Source organism: Aquarana catesbeiana, linkage group LG03, assembly GCF_042186555.1.
Source record: "Aquarana catesbeiana isolate 2022-GZ linkage group LG03, ASM4218655v1, whole genome shotgun sequence".
Taxonomy (NCBI): domain Eukaryota; kingdom Metazoa; phylum Chordata; class Amphibia; order Anura; family Ranidae; genus Aquarana; species Aquarana catesbeiana.
The window spans coordinates 259,326,978-259,348,319 of NC_133326.1; the positions used below are offsets into that span (position 1 = coordinate 259,326,978).

Here is a 21,342-nt window from a genome sequence, read left to right on the forward strand (position 1 = left end):
GATATAGATATAGATATAGATATAGATATAGATATAGATATAGATATAGATATAGATATAGATATAGATATATATATATATATATATATATATATATATATATATATATATATATATATATATATCTATATCTATCTAATATATTATAAAATTTCTGGCACCCCTTTCATGCAGGTTAATGGGTAAAATCTTTCTGATTTAAATGGGACCCATTCCGCCTGTATACTCTCCAGGGAGGTTCTCTGTTATGAGAATAAATACTGCATGTAAATTTGGTCATTTTGTTCAAGGGCACCTTTTATCTGTAGGTACCATTTGAATAGAGTTTTTTAATGTTTGTTCAAATATGTTGGGAAAAAAGTCAACATTTTCCATTGGGTGCACTTGATTATTCACATGACTATACCTGGTGCGATGGGCTGTTCTGACAAGCAAAGGTCCAACACTTTCTGATCGTTCTGAAGTTTTCCTGCCTCTTCCTGTCTTCTGCACATTCCTATAAGCAAGTGTCCATCCGTTACGGATGCTGCCCCCCACCCCTGTGTCCGGCCCCTTGATCTACATGCAGGACGCCAGCGTGGATTCGAATGGGGGGGGGGGGGGGGGTTGGGTTTTGTGTATGTTTGTTTGTTTTTGTGTTTTTGTTTTTTTTTGTTTGTTTTTTTAGCACCGGATTACAGCCAGGGGCTCTAATAGGCTTCAAAAAAGGGGGGGCTTGGGGCGCAGAACACTGCGCCTGAGCCCACCCAGTTATGTGACAATAGCGAATGAACATTCGCTGTTGTCACACTGATTCTCCTCCCAGCCAATCAGGAAGCAGGTCATGAGACCCGTTGCCAGATTGGCCAAAAGGAGAAGTGATCTTATTGGCCAAGGGGGAGGTGGGAGGAGACACGCGGCCACAGGAGAAGCAGGGGGAGAGTGACCGACCCACCAGCCACCACTGTGACTCCAGGGATGGCTCAGCCATCCAGCACTCCCCGACTTGGAGGGAGGGGAGGGGAAATCAGAGTCATCCCAGGCAGAACATCTGCCTCCAATTGTAATTAATGTAACAAGGCTGTCCGTCTCCTGCGAGGGTGTCCCCGAAATTATTGAGCACCAGCCACCACTGGTCATTAGGATTGCAGGGTGAGTCTTGGGCAAGCCAGCACGTTGGACGAAAGAAAATGAATAGATTCTCGCATCCACACTCTGGATGGGGGAATCCTTTCTGCGGTGCTATTGTTTTCTGACAGTGGAGTGGCTTCCCCACCACCAGAATGCATTCAATAGCACTGACAGCAATAGTGGGCGGCACTGATCAAGTGAAGATTTACTAACCGGCTGTCTGTACAATCAGCCTACCCATACTGTAAATGGATCGAAATTCAGCTGGTTCAGCATTGTTCCAGTACAGGAATTTTGATCATCTATGGCCAGATTTTGTTGAAAACGTCAGCACTACCTCAGGCTCTGCTTGCCAGTACCAACTGGGATTATGTTTTTACAGTAGGGTTTTGAAGGCTGCTGCAAATGTATACAGGCAGACACAGACCACCATCTAGGTGCATACCTGTAGCAGGTCTTTTTTTTTTTTTCTATGTAGATTAGGCGGTTTAAATATAGCTTGTATCTGTCTTTCAGGCTACATTCACAGTGATGTGTTTTTTAGTGCATTTGCAGAAATGCACTTATACTCCATTTAACCTTATTTCCTTTGGGGCTCATTCATATACAGTATATGCAGTTTCCTGCATTTAAAAAGGTGCCGGGAATTTTTTTTTACACACAGCGCAGTGCATTGTTAGCTCCCTACACTTCAATGGATTTGCACAAAAATGCATATACTTGCATTTGACATGTTTTTCCTGCATAACAGACAGTTCCTCCTATCAACATCATCACATAGCTTGATAAAACAAAACAAAAATGCATTAAAAACCCGTTAAAATGCAGATGAAAAAACACAAAATATTACAAAAAACATGCAACACACCAACTGGACATGCATAGATGTGAACCAAGCCTTATACTGGCTTCCTGTAATCCCCTGTACAGGGGCAGAACTGGGAGCAAATTTGGTTTTGATGACTTTCACTGTGCATACTGATGGCCTCATTAAAGCAGTCCGTTTCCATCATTGTAAGGTCAGAAGGCAGGATGTGAATTGGTGAGTTGGCTGTATTGCTTACCAGCAGTTAAAAAAAAAAAAAAAAAAGGAAGGTCTCCAATTTTTGCTGACTAGCAATCCTCTGAAAACATCAAGACTGGCTGGGCCATACTTTTAACCGTTAATATGGCTCTATTTCTTTGATAGTTACAGTAATTTGTTTAGGCAGAATGCTCAAATGTTGTGGTCTATAAAAATCTAACCATTATATGATGTAACAATTTGCTATTAGCAGCATATAGGCATGTATTGAATTGCAAAACTGGCATAGAGTTATCTGTCTACACAGTAGACATAACCAGCTAAATATCTGAATGGCTTTTTGAACTGTTACAGGTGGAAACCTGTGATGGAGCAGGAATATGTGCTTTATAAAATAAGAAGCAGATGTGGATTAAAATCAATCCAATGATTTCAGCACCACGTTTGTCTCTGTTTACCACTAATTCTTTTCATTGGCTGTTGGGAAAGATTTACTGAATTTTTCCACAAAGGAATGTGTTGTATAATTCTGCTTTTACAGATTGATTGATAGGGTGGATCTAGTGCATACCTTTTTGTTGCTTCTGCTACTGATGCATCTGTTTATTTTCTAGCTACAACATGCCTAACTGGGGAGGTGGAAACAAGTGCGGTGCATGTGGAAGGACGGTTTACCATGCTGAAGAGGTGCAGTGTGATGGAAAGAGCTTTCATAAGTGCTGCTTCCTTTGCAGTAAGTTTCCAGATGTGTTTAACTTAAATCACAAACAAAGGTGCAACATTCACTCTTTTTATATAGTATTTATTGTACTCCTTTTATATATTACACTGTTTCTATAACAGCGCCTTTTAAGCTATGTCCATGTCCCAGAAGAAGCTTGTACGTAAGTTTCTCTAAAGCACGTTAAAGCCAGTTAACCTACCAGTAGCACCCCAAGGAAACCCATACAAACTCTATGGATATAGTGGGAGGCAAATCCAAGACGCAGGGCTATGAAACAAGAGTGCTCACCTCTTAGCCATTCTGCTACCCTCTATGTACATGGGATTAAGAATTGTGCCCCACCTCCTTCCGAAAGGAACCTCCATACAGAACTCCAATGGTTGAAATTTACGCAAACACAAACGCACAACTTACAACTGTTGGAGTCAGAGCTGTGACCCATCCTCCTTTCTGGCAAGGCTCTATCTAAAGTTTCATTCCAATGGTTTGAACAGGCTGTGGTCTCATTTTAGAAAAGCATGGTGCTCTGTAAATTTGTAATTATGGCTGTAATGTGTATTAAATATTTGTGGAACTGTGTGTGTGTACACCTTTACTAATGCTTGATCAGGCCACCTCTAATATCACTCAGCCTTGTCACAGCCTAATCGAGCACTGGAAGAAGACATTGCACCAGCCAGGGTAGTGCCACATTGCTTGCCATACCCTTGGCTAAGCTCTACAATATAGCCTTTTTATGTGACAGTTTGGCTCTGTTAATGAATTTTGTGTGAAAATTGGCAAAAGTCTTAGTGAAGCTTTAGCTCTGTTACAATAAATAGGCTTAAACATTTCATGAAGAAAATAAGTGTTTTTGGATGGCATACATTGTTTAAGGAGGGGCAGGAAGATGTCCACAAAGACACAAGAAGTTTCTGACATCACACAGCGGGGGAACAACATTCGTTCCTCACGGTGTGTCGGAGCCAGATGCTGCCGGTCATTTCCCTAATGGGCTTCAAGCGGCTTTTTAGCGGCATCGCTGGTACTGGTACATTGCTGGACAGGAAGCGATTAAGGTGTTCTAGGGGCATAAATTTACGCATCTAATTTCCTGACTATTACATATTTGGAGGCCCTGGAGAATCAGGACAGTGGAAACAATTAGGGACACTGGCACTGATATGGCGGTGATCAGGGTGCTGGTATGGCAGTGATCAGGGCACTGGTATGGCGAATGGGAGGTCTCATGTTGTGAGTGTATGGCTGATGTGGTGTATGGCATGAGCACTGGTGACACTGGGACAGGTGACAGGGGCTGGTTGCATTATTAATTGTTCTGACACTGAGGGCAGTGATCTGGGACACTGGGGTAGGCTGGCACTGCAGTCTGAGTGTACATGCAGTGTGACAGGCAGCAATACATGCACAGGCTGCAGTATCGGTTTGCTCTACTCTCACAGTGATCTGTGTGAAAGAGCGAACCGATGTTACTTTGTTTCAATTGCGTACCGTGTGATTGGAAACAGCAATCACATGGTAAAAAATCATGTAATCAACTGGACACAGTGGTAATGTGATCTGCTGTGTCGTGGGGTGGGGTGGGGGGGACACACAGATCACTAGGTTTCTGGGTCCATGCCGATGTTGGCTGACGTACAAGAATGTTAACCCGTATCGGCACTGCTTCCTATCTGCCATTTATAGGCTGTCGGAAGACTGGAATTGGTTAAATCAAAAAATATATCCGTGATTATGCATAGAAGGGTTTGGTTAAAAAGGTCAGTTGAGCAGCAATGCAATCAGAATCTGCTGTGCATGCCCCAAATGTGAGCAACTCATTTTGGAGCTGATTGAGACACCCTCATAAAAGATGTTGGGTCCGTGCTTGTATAAGAGCAGTGTGAATGGCAAGCTTTTGCAGAGCTTTCAGCAAGCTGCTTTGAAGCTTTTAAAGTACAATTTAGCTTCAGTTTGTAAATATTGAACACAGATCCTAACAGGAGTGCTGATTTTCACTTTAAGTAAGCTGCTAACAGGCTTTAGTACTACTTGAGACTTATCGGGAGCCTGCTGGTACCTACTAGCAGCTTGTTTAAAGTGACAACCAGCACTCCTGTTAACATCTGTGTAGAACATTTTCAGACACAAACTGAAGAGCACTTTAAAGTTGGTGGAAGTTTGCAGAAAGCTCTGCAAAAGCTTGCTGAAAGTTACATGAAATCTTGCTATTCACTCTGCTCTTACACAAGCTAAATCCTGTGTGAAACGGGCCATACAGGGGGTAAGAATACATATACTACTTTTCTTCAGCTAAAGAAGCCTGGGCCGTAACCTAGGGGAAATTCCTATGAAGCCAAGAAGAGTTACTGTTGTTGCTCCCTAGGTTCAACTTCCAAGAACAGAGCCTAGCCAGAGGCCCAGTTCAAACAAATCCCCCAAACCTGCAGACAAGTCGTCTTTGGCATTAAGGGATGCACCCACATTTTTAACCTGGGGCACAATTGTTGGCCTTTGCAGACAACTGATCAGAAAACAATAAAGAAAAAAGAGGTTCATGCAAAGTGGTGAGATTGCAAAACATTTGAAGAGCTCACTGGCTCAGGTTTGGTTGCTCACAACAAACAAGACTACCCTCCAGTGGGTACCCCAGCAGGTTACCAGAAAAAACATGCACAAATGGAAGGCGTGCCAGACCAAAGGATAGGAGTCCAAATGCATTTATTAGTTTTGTACTAAGACAGCCAACGTGTTTTGGGGTCAGAAACTCTTCCTTCATCAGGGCTACAACAAAACACAATATATTTTAGAGTCAAATATGTTTTTATTGTGTTTAACAGAATAAAACAACATAAACATTATAGCTGGATGTTCAGTATAGGAAGCAATACGTTTATAGGTTTGATATTTTTGGTATTCTCTAGGCTACGGACCGGTTGAATAAAGGGGTGCGACCCTTTGCTAAAAAGTGTAGGCTCAGCCCGCAGTATATTGCGAATCACAACATAGAATTGGGGGGAGAAGGAAATGAAAAGGATAGAGGGGGGAGGGAGATTGTGAGGTTGGGAAAGGGAGGGTTGGGGTGTAGTAGGGGAAAAGGGAGGATAAAGGGGGATCAGCAGGTCTTGGTGCAACAAATCGGGGGGGTCAGGAGCATAAGGTGTGCTCAGCTTAGCTGTGGGGAGTCAGTAGGGCTTTCAGGGAATCAGAGGTAGAGTATTTGATCCAAATGAGCCAGAGAGTTTTAAATTTATCGATGGTATCATTATCCAAGGCTATCATCTCTTCCATACGCATAATATCGTTGACCACTGAGACCCAGGAGGACAGGGGAGGGGAGGTAGTGGATTTCCAAAAAAGGGGTATAAGTTGTCTGACAGGAAAAAGCATAATAGAGTACGTTTTTGAGAAGTTATGGAGCCCGGGAGCATAGACGATATAGCATAGACAATCTCTGGTGTAGGTTTTGTTGGCGATCATATAGACTACTGTATATGGTGAAAACCTGAGACCAGTGGGGTTGTATGGCAGTACACTTCCACCAAATGTGGAGATAACTTCCTTCCTTCTGTGTCGCCACATCTCCAACATGACGTAGGGACAGAGGGGAAGATTTTATGGAGTGATTGAGGTTCCTTGTACTATATGGATAGAAGTTTAAAGTTCTTCTCCTGTGTATAACAAGAGGGTAGAGGATTTGTGCGTGAAGTGGAATGACTTTTTCCAGTCAGCCAAGGAGAGTTCTCTTCCCAGGTCCGTGGCCCACCTCCTGGTGTAAGAGGGGGGTTGAACACCCTATATTTTAAATGGGACTGATAAAATCATAAGACTAATGCCCTGTACACACGATAGGATTTTCTGATGGAAAATGTGTGATAGGACCTTGTTGTCGGAAATTCCGACCGTGTGTAGGCTCCATCACACATTTTCCATAGGAATTTCCGACACACAAAGTTTGAGAGCAGGTTATAAAATTTTCCGACAACAAAATCCGATCGGTTAAATTCCGATCGTGTGTACACAAATCCGACGCACAAAGTGCCACGCATGCTCAGAATAAATTGACGAAAGCTATTGGCTACAGCCCCGTTTATAGTCCGGACGTACGTGTTTTACGTCCCCGCGTTCAGAACGATCAAATTTTCCGACAACTTTGTGTGACCGTGTGTATGCAAGACAAGTTTGAGCCAACATCTGTCGGAAAAAATCCATGGATTTTGTTGACGGAATGTCCGATCAATGTCCGATTGTGTGTACAGGGCATTACAATCTTTGAACACCATAGATAACATACATATATACAGTATGTACATATGACTGCATACATACACACATGGACACATGCATAGAAATGAAGAATAAAGATGGTAAGTAATGTGTAATAATAGGTTCGTTTTTGGAATTATCAGATGTTACATCATGGTTGGTGCATATACTTTACTTATACCTTCTACATCTATCTGAAATAATACACAAGATATAAAACCATTAAATATAAAATGAAATTCATCAAGCACAGCTGTCTTAAAAAAAATACATAGGATTCGCAAGCTTAAAAGAACTATTAAAAACAACTATGTCATAAACATTAATATCTGTGAGTTGCTCTTCCCCTTTTTTTTTTTTTTTTTTTTTTTTTTTTTTTTTCATGAAGAGATCATGCAATATATGCAATTTTCTGACTGATCTGCTCTCATATGTCTATTGGTTGATGGAAAACCAGTGTTGCAGTCTAAACTGAATGGGAAACCCTCACAAGTGTGTGTGTTTTGTTTTTTCATCTACTGTTAACAATACTGTGGCTTTATGCAATTAATATTTATCTACTTTGTTTCTAGTGGTATGCAGAAAAAACCTGGATAGCACAACAGTGGCTATTCATGATGATGAGATTTACTGCCGATCCTGCTATGGGAAAAAATATGGACCCAAAGGCTATGGCTATGGACAAGGCGCAGGCACCCTGAACATGGACCGAGGAGAGAGACTGGGCATTAAACCAGAAGAGTAAGCATAATTACTTAATATTCCTTCCTGACCTGCTCCTCCACAGCTATCTATTGTATAATGTGACAAAGCTTTGTATTCACATGTCCAGGAGTTAAGGCCAGCAGTATACTGAAGCAAATGGACAGATTCCAGCACTAGAAAAAGTTATGCAAAACACGAACCATAAGCAAACAATCATTACATTATGTGTAAAAGATAATGGCGCACATTCAGTGAATATAAGTAAGGAGTTTTGTGACCCCCACAGTAGCAAAATACTGCAGGAAAAATACTGTTGCGTAAGGCATACGTGACCGTCTGTGTCCAGGGCCGATAGTCTGCGCTCAGGAGATCATTCACATGTATGGCGTGTGGATGGAAAATCCAGCTAATCCTAAATTCTTCAGTTAATTACTTAGTGGTTGTAAAGGCTGAAGGTTTTTTACCTTCATGCATGAAGGTAGAAAACCTTCATTGTGCAGCTCCCACCTCAGCATTCTCAATGCTTGCCTAAGCCCGATCTCGATCCAGCAACGTGCAGGAGACCCGAGGCTCTCGTAGTCTATTTCCCAAAGACATCCTCTGGATATGACGCTAAGCACATGCACTCAACTTCTTTGGTCGACCATGGCGAGGCCTGTTCCCAGTGGAACCTGTCCTGTTAAACCGCTGTATGGTCTTGGCCACCAAGCTGAAGCTCAGTTTCAGGGTCTTGGCAATCTTCTTATAGCCTAGGCCATCTTTATGAAGAGCAACAATTCTTTTTTTTCAGATCCTCAGACTTCTTTGCCTTGAGGTGCCATATTGAACTTCCAGTGACAAGTATGAGAGAGTGAGACCTTGTAACACTAATGAGTCACATGACACTGGGGAGGGAAAAGGCTAATTGGGCCCAATTTGGAAATTTTCACTTAGGGGTGTACTCACTTTTGTTGCCAGCAATTTAGACATTAAAGGCTGTGTGTTTGAGTTGTTTTGAGGGGACAGCAAATTTACACTGTTATACAATAGGGGTGCTGAAATTACCGTATTTATCGGCGTATAACACGCACCCCAAGTTTAGGAGGGATTTTTAAGGAAAAAACTTTTAGGAGGGTAGTTTAAGAAAAAAAACTTACATTTAAGTGCCCATCGATGCAGCCTCATCAGTGTCCATCTGCAGCCTTATCAGTGTCCATCTGTAGCATTGTCCCCCATTTCAGCCTTGTCCCCCATTGCAGCCATGTCAGTGTCCATCTGTGCCTTGTCCCTGATTGCAGCCGTGTCCCTCATTGCAGCCTTGTCAGTGTCCATCTGCCTTGCCCTGTGTCGTTTGCAATGGCTTTTAAAAATGGCGCCGCCGTTCTCGGGCGCTCCCAGGCCATCCTCGGCAGCTCTCGGCCTCTCCTGACGGCTTTCGACCATTCTGGGCGGCTCTCGGCCGCTTTCGGTGGCTCACGCGGGACTGCGAGAGCGGCCGAGAGCCGCCGAGAATGGCCGAGAGCCACCAAAAGGCTCACAATCGCCGGGGGATTGGCGTATAACACGCACCCGCGATTTTCCCCTGATTTTAAGGGGAAAAAAGTGCTTGTTATACACCGATAAATATGGTAATCAATGCATCGTGATTCGGGTGTCCCCGATGCGGCATCGATGCATATGACTTGGAAAAACTATTTCTGGGTGAGGTCATTTTGCCCCGCCCCTCCCGGGAGAGCGCTCTGAGCGTATGGCCGTTACGTCATCTCTCAGTCTGTGTACAGAGTACATGCTGCTCATGTGACTGCCCGACCCGCCTCTCTCCTCTCACGTCTCTCCTGATGTCAGCCCCGTCTGCCTCTCTTCTGATCTGATAGCTACAGTCAGTGGGCGGGGCTGAGAATTCTCTGCTGACGTCAGATGAGACGTGAGAACACCAACGGCTGGAATGGAGATTGGGGGGGATGGTGAGCAGGCAGATCGCCCTTCTCATTACAGGCTGCCATGGTCAGAGGAACAGCAGTGACACATTTCTTTAAGTAAGTCCAAGTTCCCTCCAATGATCCTGTATAGGATTACAGCTCTATCGCCCGAGTAGGATTACAAGGGCAGCCGGGCATGCAGAATGGCCACCAGCACGGGCAGAGCAGCATGTGAGTACAGAGGGGGGAAGGGGGGCGCTGTTATCCGGGGACACAGGGGGGAGTCCAGGCATGTAGTGGAATCTGATGTGTCACCTGTGATGAGTAATGTCATTGTCACTGCAGGGGAATGGGCTGTATGGAGGAGAAATAGACTGGAGGAATGGTGTTATATCTTCCTGAATGTGATGACCACTCAGGAGGGGACACAGGACACCTTTTAGATTGTCTTGTGGTCCATGCTCTGTGCTAACAGTTCCCTGACTTCCCCGTTTGCACATTCCACTGTGTTAACTCCTAGTGTGCTGGAAGGTGTAAACAGGAAATCCAGGGAACTGTCAGCACAGAGACAGTACAGGGAACTTCACAGGGCTGTTTGTCAGCTGTGGATTGTAATCCCTCCTAACCTCCCAGCAGAGGTGTGTGTGTGTGTGTGTGTGTGTGTATGCCTGTACCCTGTAGTGTACCAGATTAGTGCACTTTTTAAGGGAGTGAGGTTATTTTTAATTCAAAGCAGAGTTCCAGTAAAGTTTTTGTTTTATGAAAAGTCAGCAGCAAAAAAAGTGTATCTTCTGACTTTTAATAAAAAGACACTCGCCTGTCCCACAATCCAGCGACGTGGCCACACCGTAAACCTCCATTCTCTCCCCCGCCTGTCCACAGTGCTGGAAATACTACTGTGGGCATCCAGCTGTGACAGCTTGCAGCTTCACAGCCGGGTGCGCATGTGTCACTGCGCTGTCCTGCATAGCCAGGCAATCTTTTGGGACCTGTGATGTGTCCCAGAAGATTGCAGGGAGGAAGAGCTGCCTAGGTGGCCCAAGCGGAAGTGGGAGCTCATTGGTAATCGTGATGCATTGCGGAATCAAATCGAATCGAAAATATAATCTTAATCAAATCGTGAGACCAGTGAACATGCGCACCTCTATTATACAAGCTGTACACTCACTACTTTGTAGCAAAGTGTCATTTCTTCAGTGTTGTTGCATGAAAAGATATAATAAAATATTTATAAAAATGTGAGGGGTGTACTCGCTTTTGTGATATAGAGATATAGATATAGAGATATAGATATAGAGATATAGATATAGAGATATAGATATAGATATATATTCAAATGGATAGATCCTCCTTCCTTTTTTTTTTTTTTTTATAGACACAATAATATTCCTTCACAATCACTTTGATGGTTCAGGTTGACAAATTGTCGCTAGATGAACTTCTGACAAAGGCGGGATGCCAATGCATTCTCTCAAAGATGTGTGTGTGTATATATAACCTTTGTTGATTCTGAGGAATTGGGTTCCATGTTTCAAGATTTTTATGATTGGAAGCAAAATTGTTGACCTTAAAATTGTATGTATATTTATTATTATTATTTTGGTTCTGTACATGAAACATTGATTTTACTAGAGATGCAGAACAGACACACCACAGACATGTATACCTATAGAATGATCCCAGCATTGGTAACAAAGGTATTTCACGCTAAGCAAATTAAACTCTTGATCTAAAGAAAATTGATGTTGATGCCAAAACAAAGGGTCTTCTATCCAGTTTACTTTGTTGTGACAATCACATGGAGGCCAAGCAGATGAAAGTTCAGTTTGAGAAAAGGGTTTAGGGCACGTCCCTCTCTAACCCTTCCCCATTGCATGAATTCTCAGTCTTGTGCTATTGACCAAATATGATTGATTGACTTTGTCTTCTTCATGGAGAAATCATTTTTATCCTAACTAGTTTTAGTTTGCTTTATTTTATTCTTGGATTCTTCAGTTAACTCCTCACTGTCTTCTAATGCCACAATTAGAAGCATTGTATCCAGATTGGTGCAACTTTGGTAAAGTGAGTGTCACCATGTAGTCTTCTGACCGTACTGTAAAATACTGCTGACACTATATTTGAATTGTATTCACTACAGTGTAAACTTTTCATATTTGCTACTAAAACGTAATCGCTCAGAGCTTGGTCTGAGGTGGATGACCAGGCATGGCGTTATGCCACAAGCCGCACATTTTACCACCACTTCCACCCAAAGCCCTTATATGTTACTCATGTGCTTCCTCTCGCCATTTCGCCACAGTTATTTGTTACAGAACAGTCTACACCCGGGTTCCTGTGTTCACCTTCTGAACACACTTGATCTGTATTTCATACCCTACTCCATGAGTAACCCCTGGGGAATACCCTCACGTGTAGCTATGGTAGAGATGGGGTGAAAGAGTGCCATTGCTAAACCACAGGCAAACATTCACTCGAAAACCTCCAACACTCGATCTCAGTGACTATGCGTCCCTTGCACCGGAGCAGGAACCAACAAGAACACTGGTCTCTGCATCCAATTCTAGCTATATTTCAGGCACGCAACAAGCAGCCTACTTGATAGAAGCAAAAATATCAGCATCTGTTACTATTTCATGGACAAATATTGGCTTTAAAACACCATGCCTCTTCTCCTACTCCTCCTGTTTCTCAGATCCCAATATGCCTGCCCTAGATGAGGCAGACACAGAAGAGAATAAATAGGACATTGAGGCAGTATTGGAGGAAGTTGTGGAAGATTTTTCATATAATTGAAGAGGAAGCTTCACGCAAAATGTTTGCTAATGTGGAAAAGCTCACTGCTGTCATCCACAAAAGCCTTTGCACTGTGCCACTTGATTCTCCTCCATCTTGCCATTCCCTGTTGGGTAGAAGAGACCTGTAAAACTTTTACATTCCCAGTTTGTGAACAGTTTGTCATCCTGTGACAAATGGACCACTCCAAAAAGTATTTCTACTCCTCCCAAAATCTTTGCCGTGCTCTATCCTGTGGACTAAAAGTTTACTAAGCAATGGTCTGTTCCTGTAGTTGATCTAGCCTTCTCCATCTTAATTATCTAGCTGTACCTATTGAAGATGTTCCTTTCTTCAAAGAGTCTGCAGATTGAAAGTTTGTGACACTCTTAAAGGTTCTCTTTACTTTGGCAGGCCCAGCGCTGCAACTCTCGCTGCAAATTCAGTATGTCAAACTGCAGCCAATTGGACTAGAGCAGTGAACAACCAACCTAACCCTGTTTTGCAGGATTGTAGTTTAATAGAGAAATTACAGCAATTGCCTTCTGTGCGGCTTCTTTTTTGTGTGGATGCCCTAAAACATGTTCTGAGACAAATTTCCAGAATGGCTCTAATCTCCGTTCACATATGATAAAGCCACCAGCAAAAGACACCTCACACGCGTGCCTGTTCAAGGAAGACGTCTTGTCTGTGGCTTCACTTGACCAGTTCATAAAGTATGCCTAGTTCATCCTGCTTTTCAGACTGGCTTTAACAGCATGGCTGTTAAAGCCCAGGTCTTAAAAGATAGAGCGATCTCTGAGTATGTCATTCCTACCTCGCTTAAAGAAAGAAAAGCCTCTTCCAGGAAGATCTATGATTGCATCCAAAAAACACTTTTTTTTTTTTTTTTTTCTTTTTTTTCCCCTAATGTGAACATGGGCACTTTAATCCCAGAGATTACTCTGTGCTTTGCATTTTGGCCTTCCTATGATCAGGTCTTGACCAGAACTTGGCTTTAGGCAAATTTTAAGGACTGGTTTCAGCCTATTCTATTCTAAGACCTCTGCTTTCGGTCTCCCTTGTGTGTAAGTAAAAAAGAAAGGGGGGGGGGGGGGGAGATTCTTCTAGATATTACGCATTAAGCCCCCATTGCAGAACCCTGTGCTACCATAGGGTCTCAACTTGGTTCTTTCTGCGCTGCAGAAACCATCAAGGATATTCACTTGGGCTATATTGCAAAAGAGGTCCTCCTTTTTGGTTGTTGTCATGCTTGTCAGACTTGTTTGAGTTGGCAGCTCTCTTGTAAGGGGCTGTTCCTCATACTTCACAAAGTCAAGGTTGCCCAAGACCATTTTTTCATCCAAAGGTGGTATCAGTCTTTCACCTCATTGAGGAAAGCCCTATTATCCTTATGCTCCTGCTCCAAAGCATTTAATTAAATCTTTTTTCATTGACTGATCATAGAGCAATTAGTCCACTGTAAAAATACAACTCAGATCAGACAGCCCTCAGGACAAATTCTTTGTCCTGCCCTCAGGACCTCGCAAGGGACACCCTGCTTCAAAGTCCATCATCGTGATATGGATAAGAAATATGGTTGCAAACTTACTGTCAAGGACAAATCTCCTCTTGCACTATTCCACCAGATCATTGGGGGTTTTCTGGGTATTTTGGCACCAGGCATCTGTAGCCCTGCTGTGTAAGGCCACTACCTGGTTCTTTGTTCATAATTTTCAAAGTTGCCGCTTTTGGCCTCAAGGTTATTGCAACAGCACTCTGAAGTTGGGGGTATTATGGACCCTTGTTGGGCCTGTTGGCACAGTTCTGTTTGCCTACTTGTTGCCCACTCATCTCATTCATTGCTCGGGGATGTCCTAGGGTCTATAAATACTTTGTCCTGTACTGTACAATTTTTAAGGTAGACCGAATTTTGACTTGCCTGTAAATTCCATATCTTGGAGTACGGTATAGGATACAGGCCACCCTCCCTTCATTCCTTGGTACTCTGCATTGCTTGCTACAAAACTGAGCATTCATTGGGGGGGGTAGGGTTATAGGGAAAGCACCCAGTGGGCATGCCCTTGAAAGTTGTAAAATGACATGAAGGTACAAGCCTGCAACCCATATAGATCGATAAATACATGCCTGTGTCCTGTACTCCAAGATATGTAATTTACAGGTTAGTCAAAATTCCTCTTATCTGTTTTATACAGCCTCATGCACATGGGACGTTTACAATTTTCAAGTCTTGTAGTACAGAATGTCTATTTACAAGCAGCTGGCCATGTCCAGCCATTCACTTGTATGGGAAACTGTACGCAATAATGAGGCTCCCCAGGCACAAAAAAGTGCCAAACATTTTAGGTTATAGGATTCATGAGCGTGTGAATACTCATGTGCTTTACAGAATATATAGCAATGTAAAATTGGCCAGAAGGAGAACCATTTTAATCAGGGAGAATAAGCCTAACCGAGGGTATGCCTAAATTTTATATCTTAATCGTACAAGACACTGGCTGGATATTTTATAGACCACAGGAGCAGACATCTGTCTCTAGTAGTAGGTAACCACTGGATGTGTGTGATACATTCTTGCAGCCCCTTGCTCCTTTCAGCCTATGATTCAAATGTACAGGCTTAGCAGCTGCCAATGATTGGAACACCTGTGATCCCAGTTGCAGGTATTAGCAATATAGATGGACTTTTTTTGCAGTTGGGAACGAGACCTGATTTGTGCACAGCATGGGTTACTAAATAAAAGCATTAACTAAACAGCTTTGTTTATCCGTTTTCCCATTCTTATCAAGTTCACCCCTATCCTAACCTATCTTTATAGGTTTATACTTGGGGTGCATTTATAGCTATGTGTTTCTGCCCTATGCAAGATGCATGAGAAATATTGCATGAAAGTTACAGCAAGCTGGATTTACAAAACAAAGTGCCACACTAGACTATTTTAACTGTACCTTATGATTTAATAATAAATATTGAAAGCATAAACCCATTTACAGTTGTAAATGAATGGTTTCTAATGAAAAATTTGCTATGCTCTGGTATTTATTTCTCTAAAATGTATCTGCAAGATCACACAGGCTTTATGTATGTTGCATTACAGAACACAACATGCACGTCCAAGTACCAATTCAAATCCATCAAAGTTTGCGCAGAAGTTTGGAGGGGCTGAAAAGTGTCCTAGATGTGGTGAATCGGTCTATGCTGCTGAGAAAATAATGGGAGCCGGGAAGGTAAAATTAGATTGCAAATTAGTTTATCAGACTAATCTCAAGTGTTTGGTAGGTTAATTCACTCTTGCCTAAACTGGCCCTATGATGTGTGTGTGTGTGTGTGTGTGTGTGTGTGTGTGTACAGATCTAAAAATTCCAATGGCAGACTCTTGCTACCACAACATTGAGTGGCTATTGCAGCTCTGGTACTCCATGTTAGCCATGGAGCTTCTGGTATGGATTTTGAGAGGAACCCCACGCAAAAAAAAGGCATGGGGGTCCCCCCCAAAATACATACCAGGCCCTTATCCGAGCATGCAGCCCGGCAGGTCATGAAAGGAAGAGGTCGAGTGACCGCTCTCCCCCCCCCCCACCCCGTACCATACCAAGCCACATGACCTCAACATGAGGGGGGACCTTTTGGGGCAGAAAAGCACCTTCCCAAAGCACCTTGTCTCCACAAACCTGGCCGGTGGTTGTTGGGACCTGCGGGGGGGGTTTATCAGAATCTGGAAGCCCCCTTTCAACAAGGAGGACACTGGATCCCGGCCCCCCATGTGAATGTGAATGAGTACTCATTTGGTGAATGAGTACATATTACCCCTACTCATTCACCAAAAAAAAAGTGTAGTGGTAAAAAAAGACATTTGACTGGTTTTGACAAGTCTTTTATTTAAAAAAATGTAAAACCATGTCTCCCTGCATGTTGGACCTCTTGTATGTGGCCAGGCTGTGTAAAAGTCTCACACGTGGCATCGCCATACTCAGGAGTAGCAGAATGTATTTTGGGGTATGCATATGCTGTGTGTGAGAAATAACCTGTTAATATGACAATTTGTGAAAAAAAAGAATTTTCATTTTGCAAAGAATTGTGGGGAAAAAATTACAACTTCAAAAAACTTGCCATGCCTCTTACTAAATACTTTGGAATGTCTACTTTCAGAAAAGGGGTCATTTGGGGGATATTTGTACTTTTTCTGGCTTGTTCGTGTCTCAAGAAATGAAGTGGACCGTCAGTACATCAGGTGTGAACAATTTTCAATGATTGGCACCATAGCTTGTAGACTCTATAACCTTCAGCCTCGGTTCACACCAGAGGCGGCACGACTTGCAGGTCGCCTCACCGAGGCGACCTGCACACGACTGCCCGGGCGACTTACGAAACGACTTCTGTATAGAAGTCTATGCAAGTCGCCCCCAAAGTTGTACAGGAACCTTTTTCTAAGTCGGAGTGACTTGTGTCGCTCCGATTAGAACGGTTCCATTGTACTGAACGGGACGCTACTTGTCAGGCGACCTAGGTCGCTTGACAAGTCGTCCTAGTGTGAACCGAGCCTCGCACAGACCACATAATATACACTGATTTGGGTTATTTTTACCAAGGATATGTAGCAGTATACATTTTGGCCAAAATTTATGAAGAAAAATGACTGATTTGCACATTTTTATAGCAGAAATGTCCTTTAGACCCCCTTTCAAATTGAAGGCGTTTTACGGGTGTCTTAGCTCTAAAAATAGCACCTGTAAAGCCCCTGAAAAACGCCTCCCATGCCACCCCAGTGTGAAAGCCCGAGTGCTTTCACACTGGGGCTGTGCGCTTGCGGGACATTCAAGAATGGTCAGCACTGCCGAAGCGCCTGTGAAGTGCTTCGGCAGTGCTGCAACACGGGCGCTTTTAACTCTTTATTTGACCGCTAGCGGGGGTTAAAAGCGCCGCTAAAATGATGGTAAAATGCCACTAAAACTAGTGGCGCCTTACCGCTAGCGCCGGGCGCTTTCAGTGTGCAAGTAGCCTTCTAGCGCAAAACATAAAAAACCCAGTGGTGATTAAATACCACCAAAAGAAAGCTCTACTTGTGTGAAAAATAAGACAAAAAATGTCATATGGGTGCAGTGTTGCATGACTGAGTAATTGTCATTCAACATGTAAGAGCACAGAAAGGTGAAAATTGGCCTGGTTAGGAAGGGGGTTTAAGTGGCCAGTGGACAAGTGGTTAATTTCTGCATGCATTTTAATTATTCATTTCCTTCTGTGAATGGATTTTAATGCCTTTTCATGCGGTATCTACTGAGCGTTTTCAGCGTTGTGGGGGCAAGTAATATGCAGTTTATAACTGCCCCCTGAATGTAATAAACATGGTCTTCTTTCTGCAGCCTTGGCATAAGAACTGCTTCAGATGTGCTAAGTGTGGCAAGAGTCTGGAATCCACCACTCTGACTGAAAAAGATGGAGAAATATACTGCAAAGGTAAGGAGCTACAACTACTGCCTAGTGTATTCCAGAATGTTCCTGATGTGATGTAGCCTTTAAATAGAAAGGGAGCCAGCTGGAAAATGCAGGAAATTGGAAAATAACAAGGTAAAGACAGGCCATGGCCAATATCAGGAAATGTGTGTCCGGAGAATATGGTCGCTTTGATTTATTGATATGCAGACAATAAATACATGCTCTAGTGAAGGAAAATGTTTTATTAGGGTAACACATTGCAGCTTATAAAAGTGAAGGCCAAAATATATGCTAGTTAGAGGTAAATGTAATAAATATCATGCCTTTACATTTCCAGCTTCCTGAAAAGTATCCTCCTGTTCTATTTACAACATAAAACACAGCAGGATGCTTCTAGACAGGGGAAAACCAGGAGTATTAAAAGAAAAGGAACTTCCTTGGAAGACGTGCGAAATACACAGGACATATAGTACAGAAATTCATCCTTCACATCTATTGTGAAAATACTTGTATTATCAGCTGTTCCTGCTCTTTTATGAAGGCCAGAATCCCATAAAATAGACTCATAACTTTTCAGTCTCCAAGAATTACACAAATAAACATTTACTAAACTCTACAGGAACTGAACCTTTTGTATCTTTATGTTTAAGTCTCCATCTTTAGTTGTCAGTTTGTGCAACTCACTGTGATTATTGCAGTGAATACGGTTCTCATTACATACAGCATCCCTAGACTATACTTCAAAAAAACGGTTTTATCTGTTTTGCTTTTTTTTATTATTATTTATTTTTAGATACAGCACTAAACCCATTCATACAGTGCTTCCTGAAATGTCATATCCTAAGAAACTTTCTTCCAGTGCTGTTAAAGTAGAATTAAAGGCAAACTTTTTTTTTTTTTTTTTTTTTTCATTTTGGATAGAGTAATGCCTGGTACACACAATGAGATTATCAGACAAATTGTCTGTTTTGTTTTTGTTTTGTTTTTTTTGTTTTTTTTTTTGCATGCTATATTGAAAATAAAGAGTTTCGTTACGAAAGTTACGAAAATTGTCGTACGACAGAATAAAAATTCAGAAGTAATGTGTTGTAGTGGATTTGTATTGTCGAACGTATTGGTTACAACTGTACTGGTTAAATGAAAATCGTACGATCAGGTCTCATACGAGAAAAAAAATGTTGTGCTTGTCCCATCGGATAATATCGGATGAGCTGTCATTATCAGCTCTTGAAAGCTGTTTACTAACGATCAATTTATCGTACGATCGCTTCAAAAGCAGTATTTTTTCGTACGATTTTCTGATCATGTGTACGGGTCCCTAAGGGAACATTATAACCCCTATCATGTTTGCATTTGCCATCTTTGTTCCATTGGGAAGGTTTCCCTTCACCTCCTTTCTCATAGCCAAAACCGGAAGCGAGAGGTAATCCCTCCAAACTGAAGGAATCCCAGGTTGTCACCAGAACTGGTGTCCCCATTAGTAGATTTCAACCCTATTGCTGTCCTGGAGACAACCCAAAACTTGGGATGTCCTGTCACTTTTGAAGATAACGGTAAAGAGGACAAATAGGGTGACTCCCACGATCAGGGGCACTTTATACTTGACAGAAGCAGCTGCTACAGAGAAAAGTTGCACGGTTTGCCGGCCCCTTCTGTCTTCTCTGCCATTCACAGAACTCCTCTTATTGTCCCACAGTACTTTGCTTTCTGTGAATGGGCAGGGGTTGTCCTCCTTCATTAAGAGAATGTTATTCATGGTGAGACAATAATAGTAGGAGTTGGCGGAGAGGGCAGAAGGGGGGCAAGTATAACTTTCTTCATCGCAGCAGCTGCTGTTAACCTTCGAAGTGCCAGAAGACAGCCACTTGGCACAGTATCTTATGGCTCTAAAACAGGAAATTAACAAAAGATTTTTAGCAGCCACAGGCACTCAGGACTGTATCTGGTGGCTCCAAAGGAGGCACTGAATGAAAGATTTTTAGCAGAAGCAGCTGCCTACATGAAATGGGATAGACACACCATCACACATATATAATGTGCTCAGTGTTGTATTCCCAAGAAAACCACCAAAAAAACGAAACTTTAGCTTTAACTAGTTCCAGACTTTAGGCGTGCTAGGCACACCCAATTTTTTTTATCATTGTACATAGCACATGAGCTTGTCCCGTGTCTCTGCCCGGCTGTTGGTTTTGATCAATTAAATTAAATACAGGATTGCTGTGTACTCAGAAAAGGTGTCGGCAGCTGACAAAAAAAATAAATCGGTCTGAATCACTGTTTATAAACAACACTGCTCCAGACACCAATATACAAAGATACCAATAACATAATGTTACTTTTGTATTGTTTTGTTTATTCATCTGCAGATCAAAGGAATGAGTTTTTTGATTTGCAGATAACCTCAGTTAAAGCAACCTGACAAAGATATCGCTGAATAAACAGGTCCATGGCAGAAATGACCACATTTAGGGTGTAACGTCTAACATGCTCCAGCACCTGTCCCTGCATGCCCCCCTTTCCAGTGACAGTGATTCTCTACCCACACCTGCTGTCAGATTTCACAAACCGCATGGCTGTGCGAGCCTCTGCCACATCCACATAGTGTCAAGCTTTCACTCCATAAGGCCATATTGTTTCCTCTCCCTCTCCCCCTTTAAATGAATTTACCATTGATTCATTACTTGTTTGTCTGTTCCAAGCATCTGTGATTCTAGTGAACATATTCATACCCTCAGTTCCTGAGTGTATGGTGGGATAGATTTTAAAACGTGACGGGTACCGTATTCTTGACTACATATGTGAAATATTTAAACAAAGTGTTTATCCAAAGTAATTATATCACATTATTTTTTTCCCTTTTTTTTTCTGCTAGCTTGCTATGCAAAGAATTTTGGACCTAAAGGGTTTGGCTATGGCCAAGGAGCCGGTGCCCTTGTACATGCACAGTGAGGAGAAAACAGAAGGATGATTCTAGAACATCTGACCGTGACCCCTCTTTGTTACTAAGCGGAGTGATAGTCCTAAGCTAATACTAATCACTGTGAAGTCCATGTGATGTCTACTCCATAAAATGGAGTAGGATAACTGTGCTTTGTATGTTTTACTGTAACATTTTCTGACTGGAGGATTATCTGACTTTTATAGTTCCTGTATTTTCTTTCTAATAGAACAAATCTGTGCTTAATGAGAATGTGTTTTCTATTAAATAACTATATATTAAAAACATAAGTGAAGTTGTATTGTATGTTATGGAATTGGCTAAGCACAATAAAAAAAAAACAGTTGCAAGGTAAATATTGAATTGTCAGACATGACTGTATACTGAAGGAATGTTTTCTATAAGGATGAATGATTTGCTGTGACCATAGGGAAACTATAGCTGTGTGGGGATCATATCAATTTAAGGGCTCTTGGCATTGGTGGCACAA

At 42.3% G+C, this 21,342-nt stretch overlaps 1 protein-coding gene across 1 annotated transcript in view; it reads left to right on the forward strand.

Annotated features, from left to right (window-relative positions):
- CSRP2 (cysteine and glycine rich protein 2) overlaps nt 1-21,142 on the forward strand; it is a 37,842-nt gene extending 16,700 nt beyond the window's left edge. The window contains exons 2-6 of the mRNA XM_073620006.1: nt 2,749-2,867; nt 7,676-7,844; nt 15,579-15,708; nt 17,842-17,935; nt 20,787-21,142. Of these exons, the coding sequence (XP_073476107.1) occupies nt 2,749-2,867; nt 7,676-7,844; nt 15,579-15,708; nt 17,842-17,935; nt 20,787-20,863 (589 nt within the window). The 3' untranslated portion in view covers nt 20,864-21,142. The remainder of the gene's footprint in view (nt 1-2,748; nt 2,868-7,675; nt 7,845-15,578; nt 15,709-17,841; nt 17,936-20,786) is intronic.
- Nucleotides 21,143-21,342: the final 200 nt, after the last annotated feature.